This window comes from Corythoichthys intestinalis, chromosome 14 (assembly GCF_030265065.1).
Source record: "Corythoichthys intestinalis isolate RoL2023-P3 chromosome 14, ASM3026506v1, whole genome shotgun sequence".
NCBI lineage: Eukaryota > Metazoa > Chordata > Actinopteri > Syngnathiformes > Syngnathidae > Corythoichthys > Corythoichthys intestinalis.
This window is the reverse complement of record NC_080408.1, coordinates 13478539-13497093: the sequence shown is the minus strand read 5'-3', so window position 1 is coordinate 13497093 and position 18555 is coordinate 13478539. Positions and strand designations below refer to the sequence as shown.

General features: G+C 40.1%; 1 protein-coding gene across 1 annotated transcript in view; it reads left to right on the top strand.

The window, feature by feature from the left end:
* Nucleotides 1-18555, top strand: part of insra (insulin receptor a) — a 166127-nt gene that overhangs the window by 103847 nt on the left and 43725 nt on the right. The window contains exon 3 of the mRNA XM_057858219.1: nt 10223-10559. Within this exon, the coding sequence (XP_057714202.1) occupies nt 10223-10559 (337 nt within the window). The remainder of the gene's footprint in view (nt 1-10222; nt 10560-18555) is intronic.

Genomic DNA, 18555 nt, shown 5'->3' with positions numbered 1-18555 from the left:
GGTTTAATCTGACCATAACACATTCTCCCAGTCCTTTTCTGGATCATCCAAATGCTCTTTAGCGAACCGCAGATGGGCCTGGACGTGTACTGGCTTCAGCAGGGAGACACGTCTGGCAGTTCAGGATTTGAGTCCCTGGCGGCGCATTGTGTTACTGATAGTAGCTTTTGTTGCTGTGTTCCCAGCTCTCTGTCGGTCATTCACTAGGTCCCCCCGTGTGGTTCTGCGATTTTTGCTCACCGTTCTCGTTATCATTTTGACGCCACAGAGTGAGATCTTGCATGGAGTCCCAGATCGAGGGAGATTATCAGTGGTCTTGTATGTCTTCCATTTTCTAATAATTGCTCCCACATTTGATTTCTTTACACCAAGCATTTTACCTATTGCAGATTCAGTCTTCCCAGCCTGGTGCAGGTCTACAATTTTGTCTCTGGTGTCCTTCGACAGCTCTTTGGTCCTAGCCGTTGTGAAGTTTGGAGTGTGACTGACTGAGGTTGTGGACAGGTGTCTTTTATACCGATAATGAGTTAAAACAGGTGCCATTAATACAGGTAACGAATGGAGCCTCGTTAGACCTCGTTAGAGGAAGTTAGACCTCTTTGATAGCCAGAAATCTTGCTTGTTTGTAGGTGACCAAATACTTATTTTTAGGGGTGCATGATATCCATTTTTTGAAACCGATACCAATAACTTCCTGCTCCTCAAGGCAGATACCGATACGATAACCGATTTTATATATATATATATTTATTTATTTTTTCAATGTATATTCAGCTGAGTTTTTGAACACCTGTAGGTCAAACTAGTGGTTGATTCAGCTTAGATTTGCCTTTGACCGAACCAGAATTTTCATGATGACATGAACATTATTGTAATGAAAAAAACAAAGACGGTAACAAAACTTTGCATACTGGAAAAACAGGAGTGGAAACAAACGCACAAATCCCAATCCGACACCTTGCCAAAAATACTATTAATAGGGCCGATAATATATTATGTTATCGGATTTATTGGGATGACGTCATAATTCCTATTATCGGACCGATAATTACCGTGCACCTCTACTTATTTTCCACTCTAATTTGGAAATTTAAATTCTTTAAAAATCAAACAATGTGATTTTTTGTTTTTTTTTTCTCATGGTTGAGGTTTACCCATGTTGACAATTACAGGCCTCTCTAATCTTTTCAAGTAGGAGAAGTTGCACAATTGGTGGTTGACTAAATACTTATTTGCCCCACTGTACCTCCGTTTTCGCCCCGTGCAAAATTTGCGTTGCTATTTTTTTTTTTTTTTGTAATGGAGTTTCGAGCTTTTGTTTGACATGGTAAAAAGTTTTGAGGGGACTGCTAAAATCAACATAACATTTTTGTATGAATCATGCTGAGAACTATGCAGAAGAATCAGCTTCTGGTGCTATCTCAAAGAGTTCTAAAGGGTTAAATCTGGGGGCCTGTCTTCCCCTGAGACGGGGGGAGGCGTTTGAACGACTATCCTCCCCAGCTAGCCAAGGCATTGGCTCAGGTCGAGGGTGGATCTCGTGCTGCCGCGAAGCTCCGGCGTGGAGCTCGGTGCGGGAACTGGAGTCAGCCACATGTCACGCCGTTCACGGCGTGCGTGTTTCTATCCAAAGCAAAGTTGAAGGATCGGCTTGAGCATAACCTTTGGGGCGTCACAACAAAAGGCATGCTATGTTTCTGATACCAAGAGGTACAAGTGATTTAGGTTGGTTTAGCTGCATACTGTAGGTAGGAGGCAGTTATATCATTTGTTTTCCCCTCACATGGTGCCCCTCAACCCCTTCTCACATTCCCACTCTTGCTGCCATTCTCATGTTGCTGAAACACACATATGTTTCCTTCAGAGGTGGCAAAAGGACATAAGGGGGCGGAGGGAGAGGGGTCAATGTTAAATACGGTGTTACCACATACCAGTTACAAGCATGAAAATAATTAGATAATGTGCACAATATAGGATTTGCACTTGAATTTTTCATGTAAGAAATACATTTTTTGGAAATAATTGTAAAACTGTTCCGTGTTCATAATCAGCCAATTACAAGACCAGTTTTCTGTCTCCGTACGGGTTGCCACTAAGAGTGGGAACCTCTTGGTAACTCACGATACGATTTGCGATACTGCGATACAATGATTATCGATACATTGGTCAGGAAATCATTCTACAAACAACTAATAAACAGAAAAACAAGCTTCTGCTGTGAATTGGAATGAGTTTATAACTAGTAGACGTCCAATCCATTTGAACTGGGAGGGTGGCAGCGAATGAACATTCGTTCATTCGCTGCCATCCCTCCCACTTCAAAAGAATTCGACGTCTATGGCCGTCAGTGGCAGCCAATGCTAGGCAATGAGGTAATTTTAGGCCATTTAAGGATATTTACCTGTTGATTTTCAGTTACTTCTTGATTTTGGGGTATTTTATGGATCACTTCCTATTTATTTTGAGTTACAGAGCACAAAGTGACCTGGGAATCACCCAAATGAATAGGCAGTGACTCAAAATGACCTGTTAAGACCTAAAATGAACAGAAAGTGACCTGTAAATGCCCCGAAAATTGGACCGAATGACTGTGAATGTTCTGGTTTTGAATGAACGAATGTTCCCAGTAGGGCTGCAGCTATTGATTATTTTAGTAGTCGATTAATCGATGAACTAATTAGTTTGAATAATCGAGTCATCAGATAAGGAACATGAAAAATTAAAATACCTGAGCTGAGCCTCAAATGGTATGATTTTTTTTTTTTTTTAATGAGGATCTATGTACAACAAAAGAACAATTAGCTAACTTACATAGCAAAAGTCCGCTAGCTTAAATGCTGTAAAATGCTAACATTTTTTTACAATGCTCTAACAAAACATACCGCATTAATTGACTGCACAATACGCAACAACACACATATGAATTGCCCAGTGCAATAAACACAAAGGTGGGGACTGGCGAGAATGTGCGCACACAACCCGGAAGTACGGCGTACACACACGTGGTCAATTTGGCTACAAAACGTGGCGGCAACTAAGCACTTTACACTAAATCGGACTTGCAGCACATCCCAAAGATACTAAACGAACACGTCACCTCACGGCAAAAATGTGAAACACAAATATTAGGTAAACAATGATTGCCGACTAGCCGCCGTTGCAACAGCAAAGCTACGAAACGCGCATGAAGCGGCTCGAACCTATCGCTGGAACCCTCCCGAATGAAGGAAAAATATGTTTATTCATGGACGCCAACAGATCAACAATCCATCGCACATATTAACAGGTGGCTGCACTCGACTCAAATGTGCACCCTCGCTCCACACGCCTTTCTCAGTCCCAAAACAGTTGAGCGTGTGACTCGAGACCAAAACAGGACGTAACTATGAGCGGATACCATGGAAACGAACACGTTGTAGGAACCTTTATAACATTTTGTATTCAAAATGCTCTTCGTACTTCATTCTACATACATGATGATGCAATCAGATTAGTGGTTAGGAAAAATGAGTGCGTTAGATTGCTCATTACAGAAAGAAAGTATTCGGATTACAATAAATGAGTGACAACATTGGTAATTGCAGATATTATTAGTTCAAACCAGAAATATACAGCAAATTGTGATCCCTGTTGATCATTTTCAACTTATTTTACATTATCTTACTGATGATTTGCTATATAATGTCTTTAAAAATGCATTCTAATAGGCATATGGGTTAGCTGCGGTACACTCTAAGGCCTTGTTCAGACTGGCAGCCAAAATATGATTTATTTATTTATTTATTTATTTTTTAGCCTATTAACTTATTCACTCCCAGCCATTTTCACCGGTGCAACCCCCTTCGCTCCTGGCTGTTTTTTATTTATTTTTTTAAACTCTTTATTTAGTTATTTTTATATATATATATATGAACAACAGGAACAAAGTCAGTACAAACTAACATAAAATAACAAAATAAAATAATACAAGGGGGGCATATAAATTCTCATTTAGTTGAGTGAGCATTGTCTCGCTCCTGGCTGTTTTACTGGATTTTGACTGATTTTGCAAGGCCCACAGAAAATTCTGTTCTCTTGCTATATAAACATGGAATCCACCAAAAGAAAGATTAGACTGTCTTCTTTCAGCAGGAAAAAAACTAGTTCATATCTTTTTCCATTCTTTAGAAATCAGCATTAGAAAATAGCTTAGTTTGAGCAATTTTCCAATTTCTGATGAAAAAAACAGAGAAATTGAGTTTTTTGTGAAAGCATACATTACAAACATAACTTTGAATTGAACACAGCTATTTTTTGCATTCGTTACATCCCAAACATCTGAATAATGTTTGCCTTTTACAAAATATCCTAAACAACAAGACAAATAGAGCTTTTGATAGCAAAGTAGCAATTTATTTACACATAACTAACTGAGAGATGACTCTGTTGTGGCCGCGACAGCTGGGGTAAACTTTTCCCTCATCGTGACCTGTCTCTGCTCGACGAGCAGCACGGACTCAACGGCATCATCCGCCGCACTGGTGGTCCCGGTTGTTCTGCTCGGTCGTCCGCCGGCTGGCATCCTGGACGTCCATCAGTCGTCTTTCGCCGGCGCCCCGGCCATGTGGCCGGGCCGCTTGTTCCGTTGAATCAGGTTGCGGGTCTTACCAAATACGCTACTGCCCTCCAGTGACCCCTTTTATTGCTTTAAAATGGATTTTCAGCGTTGTGCTTTGGAGCTACGTTGAATCAGAACCCAGAGATGTCTCTTGTGGAAAAAAAACGGAGAAGACGTATAAATACGTCTTTGGGACACTGAAACAATTAAAAATAGAACGTATTTATACGTTTTGGGGAGCAAATGAGTTAAGATCGAAACTGGATGGCTCTTGTGTAGTCTGAACAGTCACAAAGCACGGAAATCTGAAATTGGCAAGACTGATTGAAACCACATCTGGGAGGTATTTTCATATTAGATTTGGACAAGATGTCTGTACAGCTCAAATGGGATTTGACTGTTCGTGACGTCACTCAATGCTGGATGACGCCTGTCTGAACAGGCCCAGATCCGATTTGGACACTTGCTAAAAGTAGTGTGAACTGTCAGCCCTAAAAATCATATTTGAGGAGGAATCAAATATGCCTGCAGTCTGAATGCAGTTTAATAGTTATTTCTAATCCCTATGATCAAGTATAATTCCGGTTTCCCTGTGCGAGGAGGTCGACCACATGACGCTAGTGCGTCCCAGGATGTTTGGATCACAAACCTCGAAAGGAAACAGAAAAAATCTTTCCAAACAACGGCTCATCACCGAGTGTAATGAGTCTAATGCTATTCAGCAGTTGTTAGTTTTTTAATACATAAGGCAAGACCTGTAAAAGAAGCGCACCCTTGCATCTTTCCAAGTACTGTACTGTATTGCAACACCCAAACAAGCCCGCCGTGCTTTTTATCAAACCTTAAGTGTGAGCTGTCTATTTTGTTTTGAACAGTCCTGTTTACCTCAAAGAACCTTATGTCCTTGTCCTCGCATTTACACTGGAACAACAACTCACACGCACAAGAGGAGGTAGCTTCACACCTGATCTAATATTACATAACGGGCTTATTATTACAAACACACATATGCAGACACATGCATGAAACAGCCACCTTGTTCTGTACTGACTGTCCTTCAAAGCCCAAAAATATCAACGGCCTTGCATGCTCAGTTATCTACTGTATATTCTTCTTTTTATGTGCTTAGTAAACTAATGGACAACTTTGTTAATTATGAGGAAAACCCATTTTATTTTATTAAAAAAAACAACTTTGATCTTGAGTCACCCGTCACGCACAGTTTCGCATTACAAAACTGTTTCGCTTGCAAAAGACCTCAACCGTCGCTCTTGTTTACTTCCCACTGACCAAAGAGAGCCTCTTCTCATTGGCGTTTGTCTGATGTCAAGCAAGTGTCGGACCCCTGCTGTTTGTATACAATAACGCTCGTTAGCCGACTACAAGATGATCCCCTCGGCTGCTGACTGGCTCAGTGAGGGATTTCTCTTTGGCTGATGAGCACTTTTCTGTCGCAATAAACCATATGAAGCTCTTGGTACATCTGTCTTTCTGAAGTTGAGGGCGTTTCCACACTAGCTAGCTAGTTTGGTCCATTTTAAACCGACCATAGTTCTTTTTCTCTGGTAGTCCACTTCGTTTTGTAAATGTGAATGCGCATCCGAACTTTAGTATGGACCAAACAAACGAACTGTGGTCCGCTCAAAAATTGTGGGTCTTGGTCCGCTTCGCATTGTGAACGCAACCGGAGCAGAGTCTGCTTTTGCTACATTGTGTCCAAGCTGAGATTTATTGATTACAATCCCACAAAAGCAAACAAACGAGTATCAAAAACAAGCATAACAAGGGGAACGATTAGAGGTGGGAATCTTTGGACACCTAACGATTCGATTACGATTACGATTCAGAGGCTACGATTCGATTATAAATCGATTATTGATGACCTCCAATACCCCGGCGCTATTAGCTGCTAATGTTTTGTACATTGGTTACAAAAACTGTAAAAAAAAAAGCCTCGCAGGCTTAAATAAACGACTATTTCAGTATCAAGTACCCTTTAACACCGAACGTGTCGGCAGCGACGCGTTTACACATGTCGTCTTTGAAGCTTCGTCACGCTGTAATTACGTCACCCACGTGCCGCTGGTTGTTCTCATTTGAAAGTGCGGAAGTTGATGTCCACACCAGTTTTTATTTGAAGTCAATCGACCAAGAAAAACGGGAGATAATGTCATTTGAGTTTTATTGCACTCATAAATATGCATTAAAACGCTGCATGTACCGTGTATCTATCTCCATATTTCCATCCTTTCTTGTCCTTTTTCAAAACCGAAAGCAGCAGAAAAGACTACATATCCCAAGATCCGTTGTGATGTCAAGAAGGACGAACCGAATGTGAACATTTTTAATAAATTGCCGAGCTAGGCGCCAACTAAGGAAAAGGAGGCATGAACACCGGTTGGATTGCGCGAGCGACTTTGAAACGTGCAGAATGAATCGAAAACTAAATTTAGCGCAAGCTAATGCATTTTTTCATCAAATCAAAGAATAGGATGAGCTGTATTTGTCGTTTTCCTCGGATTAGTCGCCGTCTCGGCGAGTAGAAGTGACAGCAGTGCTCAAACTGCAGAAGAGTAGGCTGTGTGACGTTCTATGTGACGCAGCTCAGTGACCTGTTCAAAAACAAACTTTATTGAGTGCCCAAAAAAAAAAAAAAACCTTTATCGGAACTAAACTACTTGTCAATATTTTTGAAAATACTTTTTTTCAATGTTATATATACTTTTTTCTTCACTATGAATCTTTTCAATTTTTATATAGATGTGTGTTCGAGAAGCTTGATTGCATTTGCGTATACTTTAGATAAGGTGATGGGTATAATACCTAACTTCACAAAGAGATATCCTTCAAACCCTTTTTGTGTTAGATGATATATATAATTTTTTTCCTCACTATTTTGCACTGTATATAACCTGTTTTGACCATAGTATGTGTAAAAGCCAAAAACGCCTATGACCATACCCGCTGTTTGTGTTGAATAGTCAAACATAAAACTATTCAATCTTATTTTTTTCTATTGAATGTTTATCATAACAAGTTGAATAAATATTATCAAGCTTCAAAACGGTTGGTCAAGCATGTTTGGTTGTCAATGGGGCACCAACATTACAAATTTTGAAAAAATATTTTGGGATTTTTTTGTCTTTTTGGGTCCAAAATGTGGATTATAATTGGTCAGTGAAGAAAACAACAGTTTGGACATGAAGTTCAAGGTGTCCTGAAAAAAGGGACCCAACTTGGCCATTGTGAACAATTTTTTTCTTGGAAATATAAAGGCAACATCAAATGCATGCAAATTCGGCCAAAATAGGCTTAGGTGTTAAAGGGTTAACAGTTAAAAACAATAAATAATATACTCAAATCCCCATTCTGTATCAGCAGCTTTAAACTACATTCAATTAATTTAATCTTGTCAATCAACCGTTAAAGTTGTTAAAATTGCTCCTGTTATTCCATAATTTCCCTTTTGTCTACTTTCGACATGTGAAAGTTTAAAAACTATTTTAAAGACAGATTCAAGTCAATATTTTACCGATTTAGGAGTATTTTAGATAAAAAGTTAATTGGGTTCGCTTGGAAGGTTCGCTACAACAGCCAGGAAGTCTACTATTTTAAGATGGCGACCGTTCAATAATGCCCGCATCTAGCTTTCTCTACATGTACTGCAATCGCCACCGAGTCTAAACTGCATCTGGTCCTATATAAATATGATATCTACCTTAACATTATGTATTGTGGACGTACTTTGTAGCAGCTTTCGGCAGCAGTCAGGTATGTTGATGTTTTTTTTGTATCTCGCTGCATGAGTTGAGCTAGAGCCGTGAGTTGAGCATTGGCATTACCCGAGGGGCCAGGTAATGACAAGCATGATGTTTAGCTACTCTCGCTCCGTTCCTCATTGCGTCCTGAAGACCGCGCGGTGCGCTGAGTGTGTTTACTTCCGCTTTACTTGACATATTTCAATAATCGGAATTTGGATGTTTGTGAATCATTCTCGAATCTTCCACGGCTGAATCGCGAATAATCTAAGAATCGGAAATTTCGCACACCTCTAGTAACGATGACGCTAAATCGAGTTTGTCAATCTCAGAATCCGCGCGAAACAGTTACAGTACAACCAGGTGTTCCTTTAGCAATGAAAATTGTTTACTGTGACAAATGAGCGGGAGCCAACGCTCCGGTAAGGCGGTGAAGGAAGTTCGCCAGCGGGTCACATACGGATCGCCTGGCTTAGTTCCTTCCTTGTTATGCTTGTTTTTGATACTTCTTTGCTTGCTTTTGTGAGATTGTAATCAATAAATCTCATTAATTCTGCATTTTCTAATCAATAAACATTGTCTATTTTGCAAAAGTGTGCCTGTTACTGATTCACCGCGAACCTGGAAATTTCGGAAAACAAAGCGGAAGTACAATTCACTTGCTATTAGGAGTGTGCCATCTTAGGCACCCCCCGATTCGATTTGATTACGATTCAAGGTGCTACGATTCAATTCTTGAACTATGATCACAGTATTGACCATGATCACCGTTATCATGATTATCACGATTATCGATGCATCGTACATTACTAATTGATACTGGTGCACGATAATTATTGGACCAATAATCATCGGTTCGATAATAGGAATTATGACGTCATCCCGATAAATCCAATAACATTTATAATAGGACCGATAATATGTACTGTTCTGGCTTTGCAGTTTACACAATTGTATGGGAAATCAGTTCTGCCCTTTTCGGTAATTGGCGGTGTTTTCAACTCCTCGTCGTACGGAGGAGTGAACCGGCGATTCACCTGGCTCGTTGTCGTCGGTTCGTCCAATTTCCCCCTCAGGAAGGCGGCAGCGTGCATAAAAACACTGAGAGGCGTCGGATGGCTCTTTATGGATACTTTTATTGACCAAAACAAAACCGCGGGGGATGCAGCCACTCAAATCCGCCCTCACCGCGCAGTTTCCCAACTCACCAATCTCGCGCCCTCTCTCACGCTCGCCCACTTTCTTCCTCTTTGCTCAATCTGACAATGCCAGTCACATTGAAAGAAGTGCGTCCCCCTTGGGGGTGCGAGTAACAACCGCTTGGATCGCGAGCGCCCACCATTCTAAACTTTATCCGCATGTAATTTTTTTTAACCCGTCATTACCCGTCGACAGTATGTTTTGCCCATCAGCGCATTTACGTCATCGATGACGTCGACTAGTCGCGACAGCTCTAATCAGGATCGTTATCAGGCTCCTGCAGAGCTTACTGATGAGCTGATCATTTGATTCAGGTGTTTTAAAGGAAGGAGACATGAAAAACTAGCTGGATAGGGGCCCTCGAGGACTGGAGTTGGCTGCCAATGCTTTATAGACACCTAGTGCAACATTTTTCATGGAAAAACAGCAATGCTTGAGAGCAATTGTTTAACTAAAAATGAAAAATTGTCCTTTATGTGAACCCATAAATAAACAGAGATAAGAGAGCCTTCTATATGACTCCGGGCTGTTTACATTATAAATGATGCATGTTATTTGGTGTCCCAGATTACATCTCCTGTGACCACCTCTAAAACTTTTAATAAAATGTGCTGTCTAGAGTCACTGTGGACCTCACCTTGACCAGTTTGTTTCCCTTCCCACGTAGTGTGTCCCGTCCACTGTAAACACCGTGCCTGCACCCGGGATCATCAGTGCTGCCACGAGCAGTGCCTCGGGGGCTGTCTGAAGCCCGGATCGGCCACGCATTGCGTGGCTTGCAAGGGTCTCCAGCACCAAAGTAGCTGCGTGGAGCGCTGCCCCGACGGTTACTACACCTTCAAAGGCTGGCGCTGCGTCTCCTTCGCCTTCTGCCAGGAACTCCACGACAGGTGCAAGCATGAGAAGGAGCGCAGTAAGAGCCCCGAGTGCCATGAGTATGTCATCCACAACGGCGCCTGCATCCCAGAGTGTCCATCCGGCTACACCACGGTTAACTCGTCCACGTAAGTGCACCTTTTTGTTTCCTTCCAAATACTTTCATATGATAATGAAGTAGTAGGAAGAATCCAGTCCATTATGCAGTTTTTACCTAATTTCCACAAGCAAAGCCCAGTTCGCAATGTTGCGATGTGTTAGTCACACAGTTCAACAAATTTTTACTGATCATTTTTGTATATTTGTACGTTTTAGCGCCTGTCTTATTCGCTAAAAAAACTTTTTTATCACCTTTTTAGTGTCCAGGCTAAAGCGATTAAAATATTACAGTACTTTGGCACCATCTTAGTAGGGCTGCAGCTATCGATTATTTTAGTAGTCGATTAATCTATCAAATAGTTCGTTCGAATAATCGAGCAATCTGATCAGGAACACTTAATGCGTATAGAATTAATTTTAGGAAATGCGAAACAAAGGCTTGCCAGGGTACCCGCGGGTTCTTAAAAGTATTAAAAAAGCGTTGAATTTAGTTTTCCATTATTAAGGGTATTAAAAGTATTAAATTAGCTGTCGTAAGTCTGGAATTTTTTCACCGTGGTTTTAATTTTCAAGAACATCTCAGTGCAACCTAAATTATATCCTTGACGAAGTTTTTTTTTTTTTTAAATCCATAACGAAAATTACGCGTAGAATTTTTACGATGCACTGCACCTCGTGCGTGCGCGCCGTTAGCATCATTAGCATCAACATCACAACAGCAGGCAATCGCACAGTACTGTGTGCTAACGCAAGGAACTGCTCAGATGCCTTAGTTGTTATGTTCGACGAAAGCCTCAACAAGACAACCAAATTCAAACAGTTGGACCAGCATGTGAGGTATTGGATCGGCGACCAAGTCACATCCAGATACTTTGGGTCGCAGTTTATGGGTCATGCGAAGGCAGTGGACCTGCTTAACATTTCAAAGTAAGTTGCCAGTTTCTCCAATTAAAATGTGTCAGATGCAATAATGTATTTCTGCACGGTTTGCCTTTCGAATGAATGTGAATTTCACAGTTTTAACTCAAGAGTTAGCTTTGTTAAATGGGGTATTGGCAGGTGCACTAGCCTTAACATGGATAAACCGGCGTTGTAGATTCACCATCACTCTCAGATACACAACACGGTTGACACTGTCTATTATTGGAACGAGTGCGGGGTAACGTTGATCTGAATAACATGGCATGGTGATAGGCAAATTATAATGTAGGTGATAGTAAAACACCTCCTGGTATATTTAAATGTTTTTCTTGATTAAATAAGAGTATGGATTTTCTCTATCTGATTAAAAGAAATGTCTTCAATAGCTAACAAAGGATTAACATGTGTTTCGTATACTTCTTGTAATGTGATTAGAAAAAAACAATTACCAAGGGAAATGGTCATGTGTAGCTTTTTTATTTTGTGGTAATTAATGGTAAACTACTGCCATTTAGTGGCTATTTTTTAAACTTTCACTGCCACTTGCAAGCACTTTACAGTTAAGGTGGCCAACTTGACAATCACCTACCTACCACCTTGACTAGGTCCTCTTAAAAGGGAAACCTGTTGTATTGCAAATGTAATTTCTGAAGTTGCTTTACAATAATAGTGTAAAATCCATTTTATCTTGGGGGGGAAAAATCTGAAAGACCTTCTATATAAATGTGTTTTGATTGTATCTTCAATAAATGTGCATTCTTTTGTCAAACACACTTAGTAATTGAGGTTAAATTTGATGTTCAGTGCTCTATTTTTTTAATATGATTCAATATTATCTACATAATGGGTGCGAGAAAAGTATTAATTTTCAGTTGAAATGGCATTAAAAAAGGTTTGAATTCAAAGTCTTGAATTTAGATTTATCAATCCTGGGGGACCCTGGCTTGCTAAGATTGCACTTTCAAAAGAGTATTAAATTCGATCAAGAAATAACATTCCCGAGTGTTTCTTCAAACTATGCAGACTTGCACTTTCAAAAAATAAATTAGAATACCTGAGCTTAGCCACAAATGGTATAAAAAATAATGAGAATGTAAATACAAGAGAACAGTTGGTCACAAAAGAAAAAAAGTCAGCTAGCTTAAATGATTGCAATGCTCTTAACAAATCATTCAAACAGATATTCCCACAAAAAAACATACTGTACCTACACAAAAAATATACCTATAGACAAGTTTCCTGAACGAAATATGGGCGGCGCCATCTTGGAAAATTTCTGCTTCGAACTTCCGGTTGAGAAAAAACCTCATGAGTTGCGGTTGAAGTTAGCAGTGTGTTGACGAAGAACACACGGAATCTCCAAAAATGCATTCAGCACGACGTAGATGAGACGTACAGTAGATGAGATAGTATGATTGATGACTTCGTTGATCATTTGTGGACACAATTATAACAACCTGTCAGCCTGTGTTGACGTGAGGTATAGATTGATACGCCGGCCACTTGAATAACCAAAATGAGATGAAATTACACTAGGGCTGCAGCTATCGATTATTTTAGTAGTCGATTGATTGATGAAGTAGTTAGTTCGAATAATCGAGTAATCAGATAAGGAACATGAAAAAATTAAAATACCTGAATTTAGCCTTAAACAATATAAAAACATAAATAAATGAAGATCTATGTACAACAAAAGAACCATTGGCTAAAGTTTGGTAGCTTAAATGCTCTAATATGCTAACATTTTTTTTAAACAATGCTCTTAACAAATGGTCCAACATGTATTCCCACAAAGGAAAAAAAAACGGCCAAATCCTGATTAGCGTCTGGCTAATACATGTTAGGTCCAACATAAAATTCCAACCTCCTCTTCTTCCTCCAACTCTTCAAAAACTTGGATCTCCTCCCTTGTGCTTGATCTATCGCTTATATCGCTATTTGAATCATTGTTTGAAGGGCTTTGTATGGCGGCCGTATGTATGGAGTTGCCATCGCTGTTCCTGATGTGACGTATCACTTCCGGGTTCGTCCCCTTTCAGGCTCGAACTTCGGAAACGCGATTATTTTGTCAAATATACAACATATGAATTATTTTTTCATGCTTTATTTGTTGGACAATGTTTAATTACTTTAATTGTGACCCTATTTGGCATGTTATGAAATTACTTCACATTTCTGCTTTAAATGTGTTGCCATTTTGGGTTAACTTAATAGTTCGATGTCTTTGCTACAAAGTTAGTCGGATATAAAGTAGAACTTGACTCGATTTACAGTCTTTGTCATAAACATCTAAGCGACTTCCCACGCTGACCTCCCAACAACCTCCTTAGCATCTCACTCCTGACAGCCTCGCGGACCTCCGCCGAGAACTTATTTTTGGGCGTGCCCGCCAGCCGACGTGACATTCCTGATCGTTCTTGTCAGGCGGAAGACGAGAAAACGCAGTAGGGTATCACACCGCCATCTAGTCACTTGTTGTAAAACGACAGTTGACAGATTGACAGCTGAAAACAAAGCACAGACTTTTCTCGGTAATGCAAATGCAGATTTGTGTTTCTTGGAATAATTGTTAACGCTGTGACTGCCATTTGTGGCAGTAGACCAAGTCTATTGCTTTCAATGGCAGCCAGTAAGTTAGCTCACAAGTCTCATTGTAGACGCTGTAACATAATGTGACAATATGCGCATGTGGCACAGCACAAAGGCAAAGACGTCAACTAGGCATGTGCCGGTTACCGGTTTCACGGTTTACCGTGGTGTGAAAACGTCGCGGTTTCAAAACCACTAAAATTTTCCGTCAGACCGTAGTGCGGTATTCACTATTTTTCTTGTGTCAAAAATGCAGCCAGAAGCGGCTTGGCGCAGCAGCGCTCACCCCCTCCCGTTTGTTGCTGTGTAAAAGTGACGCTATCGGCTAGCCAGCCAGCTAACCCAAAAACAAATACTTCAAACATAAGGCGTACTGTTCTTCAATTTATTGAGCTCTCAAATCGTGCTAAGTGTAATATGCAACATGAATACATTTAAAATGTTGTACAATTAGATTTTTCCATGTGAGTAGCTTCAACAGATTAGCACCATGGTAAAAGTTCGCCAAAAACAAAACACACATTTTCCTTTCAAATTCAATATACAAACTAACTAAAAGCTTACAAAGATGGATGTTAGCCTAGGCTTAGCTGGGAGAGCAACTTCGTTGAGTGTGACTGCCGCAGAGTGAGAAAACAAGCTTGATTCGCTTGAATGAAGGAGAAAAAGTGACTGCGTCAAAGATCGCTAATTGAGAAAGATAATCTTGCCCTAAGCACAAATCCACGTTCGCTGGATCAAGGAGAGGTCTCACTCCCAATGTTTAAAACAAAAAAAATTTTTTTTAGATGAAACCTTTCCACAACAATATTGACGTTTTAACTAACTTATACATGTTTAACTAACTTATGAATTCTTTGTTCTTTTTAAAACAAAGGCATGACATCATGTTGACTAGAGTTGACACAGTGGCTGAAAATGGTGAAACTTCACTTAAGCTTTTCCACCCTGAAAAAAAAGTCATGCAGTATAATTTTTTTTTTTTAAATTATTCAGAAGTGTTTTTACTTTATAGAAATTATTTTGTTCTTGCTCTAATCTTGAACAACTTGAGCTGTGGCTGTGAGTGTAGTCTATAAGCTATATTTTATTTAAAATATATATTTTTTTATTGATAATTTATCTATTTTAACAATATATTCATGTTCCAATTTGCAACTATGGTCTGAAAAAAAAAATCCTGTTCAATGGAAAAAAGTTTTTTTTTTTTTTTTTAACCTCAATCTCAAACCCCTAATCTCAAAATTTTTTGGAGCTACAATTGCAATACCGTGATACCGTGAAACCGCGGTATTTTTGCCCACGGTTATCGTACCGTCAAAATATCATACCGGCACATGCCTAAGGTCAACATTGATTCGAAGCTAAAGATGCTTTATGCTACGTTCTTCTGCTAGTTACTTGGATTTCATTGTTGAGCCAATCTAATCTGACGCAAATCTTCAAGTGAACACAATACATGTTTTCTTTACATACAGTGGGGCAAATAAGTGTTTGGTCAACCACTAATTGTGCAAGTTCTTCCACTTGAGAATATTAGAGAGGCCTGTAATTGTCAACATGGGTAAACCTAAACCATGAGAGACAAAATGTGAAAAAAAACCCAGAAAATCACATTGTTTGATTTTTAAATAATTTATTTGCAAATCATGGTGGAAAATAAGTAGTTGGTCAATACCAAAACTTCATCTCAATACTTTGTTATGTACCCTTTGTTGGCAATAACGGAGGCCAAACGTTATCTGTAACTCTTCACAAGCTTTTCACACACTGTTGCTGGTATTTTGGCCCATTCCTCCATGCAGATCTCCTGTAGAGCAGTGATGTTTTGGGGCTGTCGTTGGGCAACACAGACTTTCAACTCCCTCCACAGATTTTCTATGGGGTTGAGATCTGGAGACTGGCTTGGCCACTCCAGGAACTTGAAATGCTTCTTACAAAGCCACTCCTTTGTTGCCCTGGCTGTGTGTTTGGGATCACTGACATGCTGAAAGACCCAGCCACGTCTCATCTTCAATGCCCTTGCTGATGGAAGGAGATTTTCACTCAAAATATCTCAATAAATGGCCCTATTCATTCTTTACTTTGCACAGATCAGTCGTCCTGGTCCCTTTGCAGAAGAACAGCCCCAAAGCATGTTTCCACCCCCATGCTTCACAGTGGGTATGGTGTTCTTCGGATGCAATTCAGTATTCTTTCTCCTCCAAACACAAGAACCTGTGTTTCAACCAAAAAGTTCTATTTTGGTTTCATCTGACCATAACACATTCTCCCAGTCCTCTTCTGGATCATCCAAATGCTCTCTAGCGAACTGCAGACGGACCTGAAATTGTACTGGCTTCAGCAGGGTAACACGTCTGGCAGTGCAGGATTTGAGTCCCTGGCGGCGCATTGTGTTCCTGATATTAGCCTTTGTTTCTGTGGTCCCAGCTCTCTGTAGGTCATTCACTAGGTCCCCCCGTGTGGTTCTGGGATTTTTGATCACCGTTCTTATCATTTTGACGCCACGGGGTGAGATCTTGCATGAAGCCCCAGATCGAGGGAGATTATCAGTGGTCTTGTATGTCTTCCATTTTCTAATATTTGCTCCCACCGTTGATTTCTTTACACCAAGCGTTTTACCTATTGCAGATTCAGTCTTCCCAGCCTGGTGCAGGTCTACAATGTTGTCTCTGGTGTCCATCGACAGCTCTTTGGTCTTGACCATAGTGGAATTTGGAGTATGACTGACTGAGGTTGTGGACAGGTGTCTTTTATACCGATAATGAGTTAAAACGGGTGCCATTAATATCAGCAATGGGCCAAAATACCAGCAACAGTGTGTGAAAAGCTTGTGAAGAGTTACAGAAAACGTTTGGCCTCCGTTATTGCCAACAAAGGGTACATAACAAAGTATTGAGATGAACTTTTGGTATTGACCAAATACTTATTTTCCACTCTAATTTCAAAATAAGTTCTTTAAAAATCAAACAATGTGATTTTCTGGGTTTTTTTCCCCACATTCTGTCTCTCATGGTTGAAGTTTACCCATGTTGACAATTACAGCCTCTAATATTTTCAGGTGGGAGAAATAGCACTATTAGTTGTTGACTAAATACTTATTTGCCCCACTGTATGTTCTATAGTCTCCCAAGCCACGTTTTTAGCTCGTCACGTCATCGTCATGGGAAAAAAATTGTTCGTCGACCAAATATTTTCGTTTCAGTAATTGTTGAAGAAAACAACAATGCCTCGGCAGACAGTCCGACATTTCAAAGCCGTAATTTGTAGCCAAGCTAATTTGTGAAGAATTTGTTGTCGTCATTGCTCGTGGACAGAAAATGGTGGCAAAGTTTCAGTTCTAGCGGGGGGTTTGTTGTTTGGAGTAGTGTCTGTGCTTTTGCCAAAGAAAACCGTTTTGTCATCGTAAAGCTGCCAGACCAAAATTCTTAACCACACCAATGACCCTGAACATAATACCACAACATCACTAGTGTCTAATCCTCGCTTTAATCACAAAATTAATCTCTGGAGGTGCAACCACCAGTGTGGTTGTAATATACTTTAGTGTATTTTTGTGTGTGTGTGTGTGTGTTCATCACAGTCCCACTATGAGTGATGGGATTGGGCGCAGGGATTTTCAGGCAAATAATTTAATACGTCTGATACAGCTGCACCCACGTCCAGTGTGTTATGAAAAATATTACATAAAACAGGTTGTTTAACGAGGGTCAATTCAGCCGAAAGGTAAACATTTTATCATGCACTTACTGGATATTCAGTGTTTTTTAAATCGTAGGTAATATTTTTTTAAAGTCACTCTCGCGACAAGAGGAGGAAAATAAGCACTATGGGCCAAAATGTCAAACAAACACATTTGTTAGCTAATGGCCTTGATATTTCTCTCAGGATGAGGGTGGAATAACTAGAATGGCACCGTTACTGCCTACTAATACCTACTTTAGCCCTCTGTTAGCGTCACCGCTAATGTTCTCATTCCGCACCCTGTTTGTATAAACTTTACCGCACGCTAAACCATCAGACACTGTTTATTGCAGGATAAACACACAGACGGCGCGTCGTTGTTAGCTTTTGGAGAAGTAGGAACCATATTTAGTCATTTTTGAGTCCGGTAGAATGTGATGTAATTTCTCTGAACCGGTCTGTAAAGAAAGACAATGGCAACAATGAAACATTGCGATGACAACACTGACGTTTTAAATGAAATAAAATGAACTTATGGAAAAATGCAGGAAGGTCGCCTTCAAGTAGGAGGCCAGCCTACATCGAGAGGAGTTATTCTCAAACATGCACGCAGAGATCTAAAGCCGGATTTAGATTGAAAAAGTATAAGCTGTACCGCATACAAACAGGAAGGATTGTCCCAGTAGTGATTTGTACGAGGATTCAAGGTAATTATTTTTCGTACCATGTATGCATTTTGAATAAATCAATGGGAGAAATTAGCCGCTACAGCATTGGCGCCTTAGTTCGCAATATTTACGTAATATAACTGCTAACTGCCTGTTTTTTTTT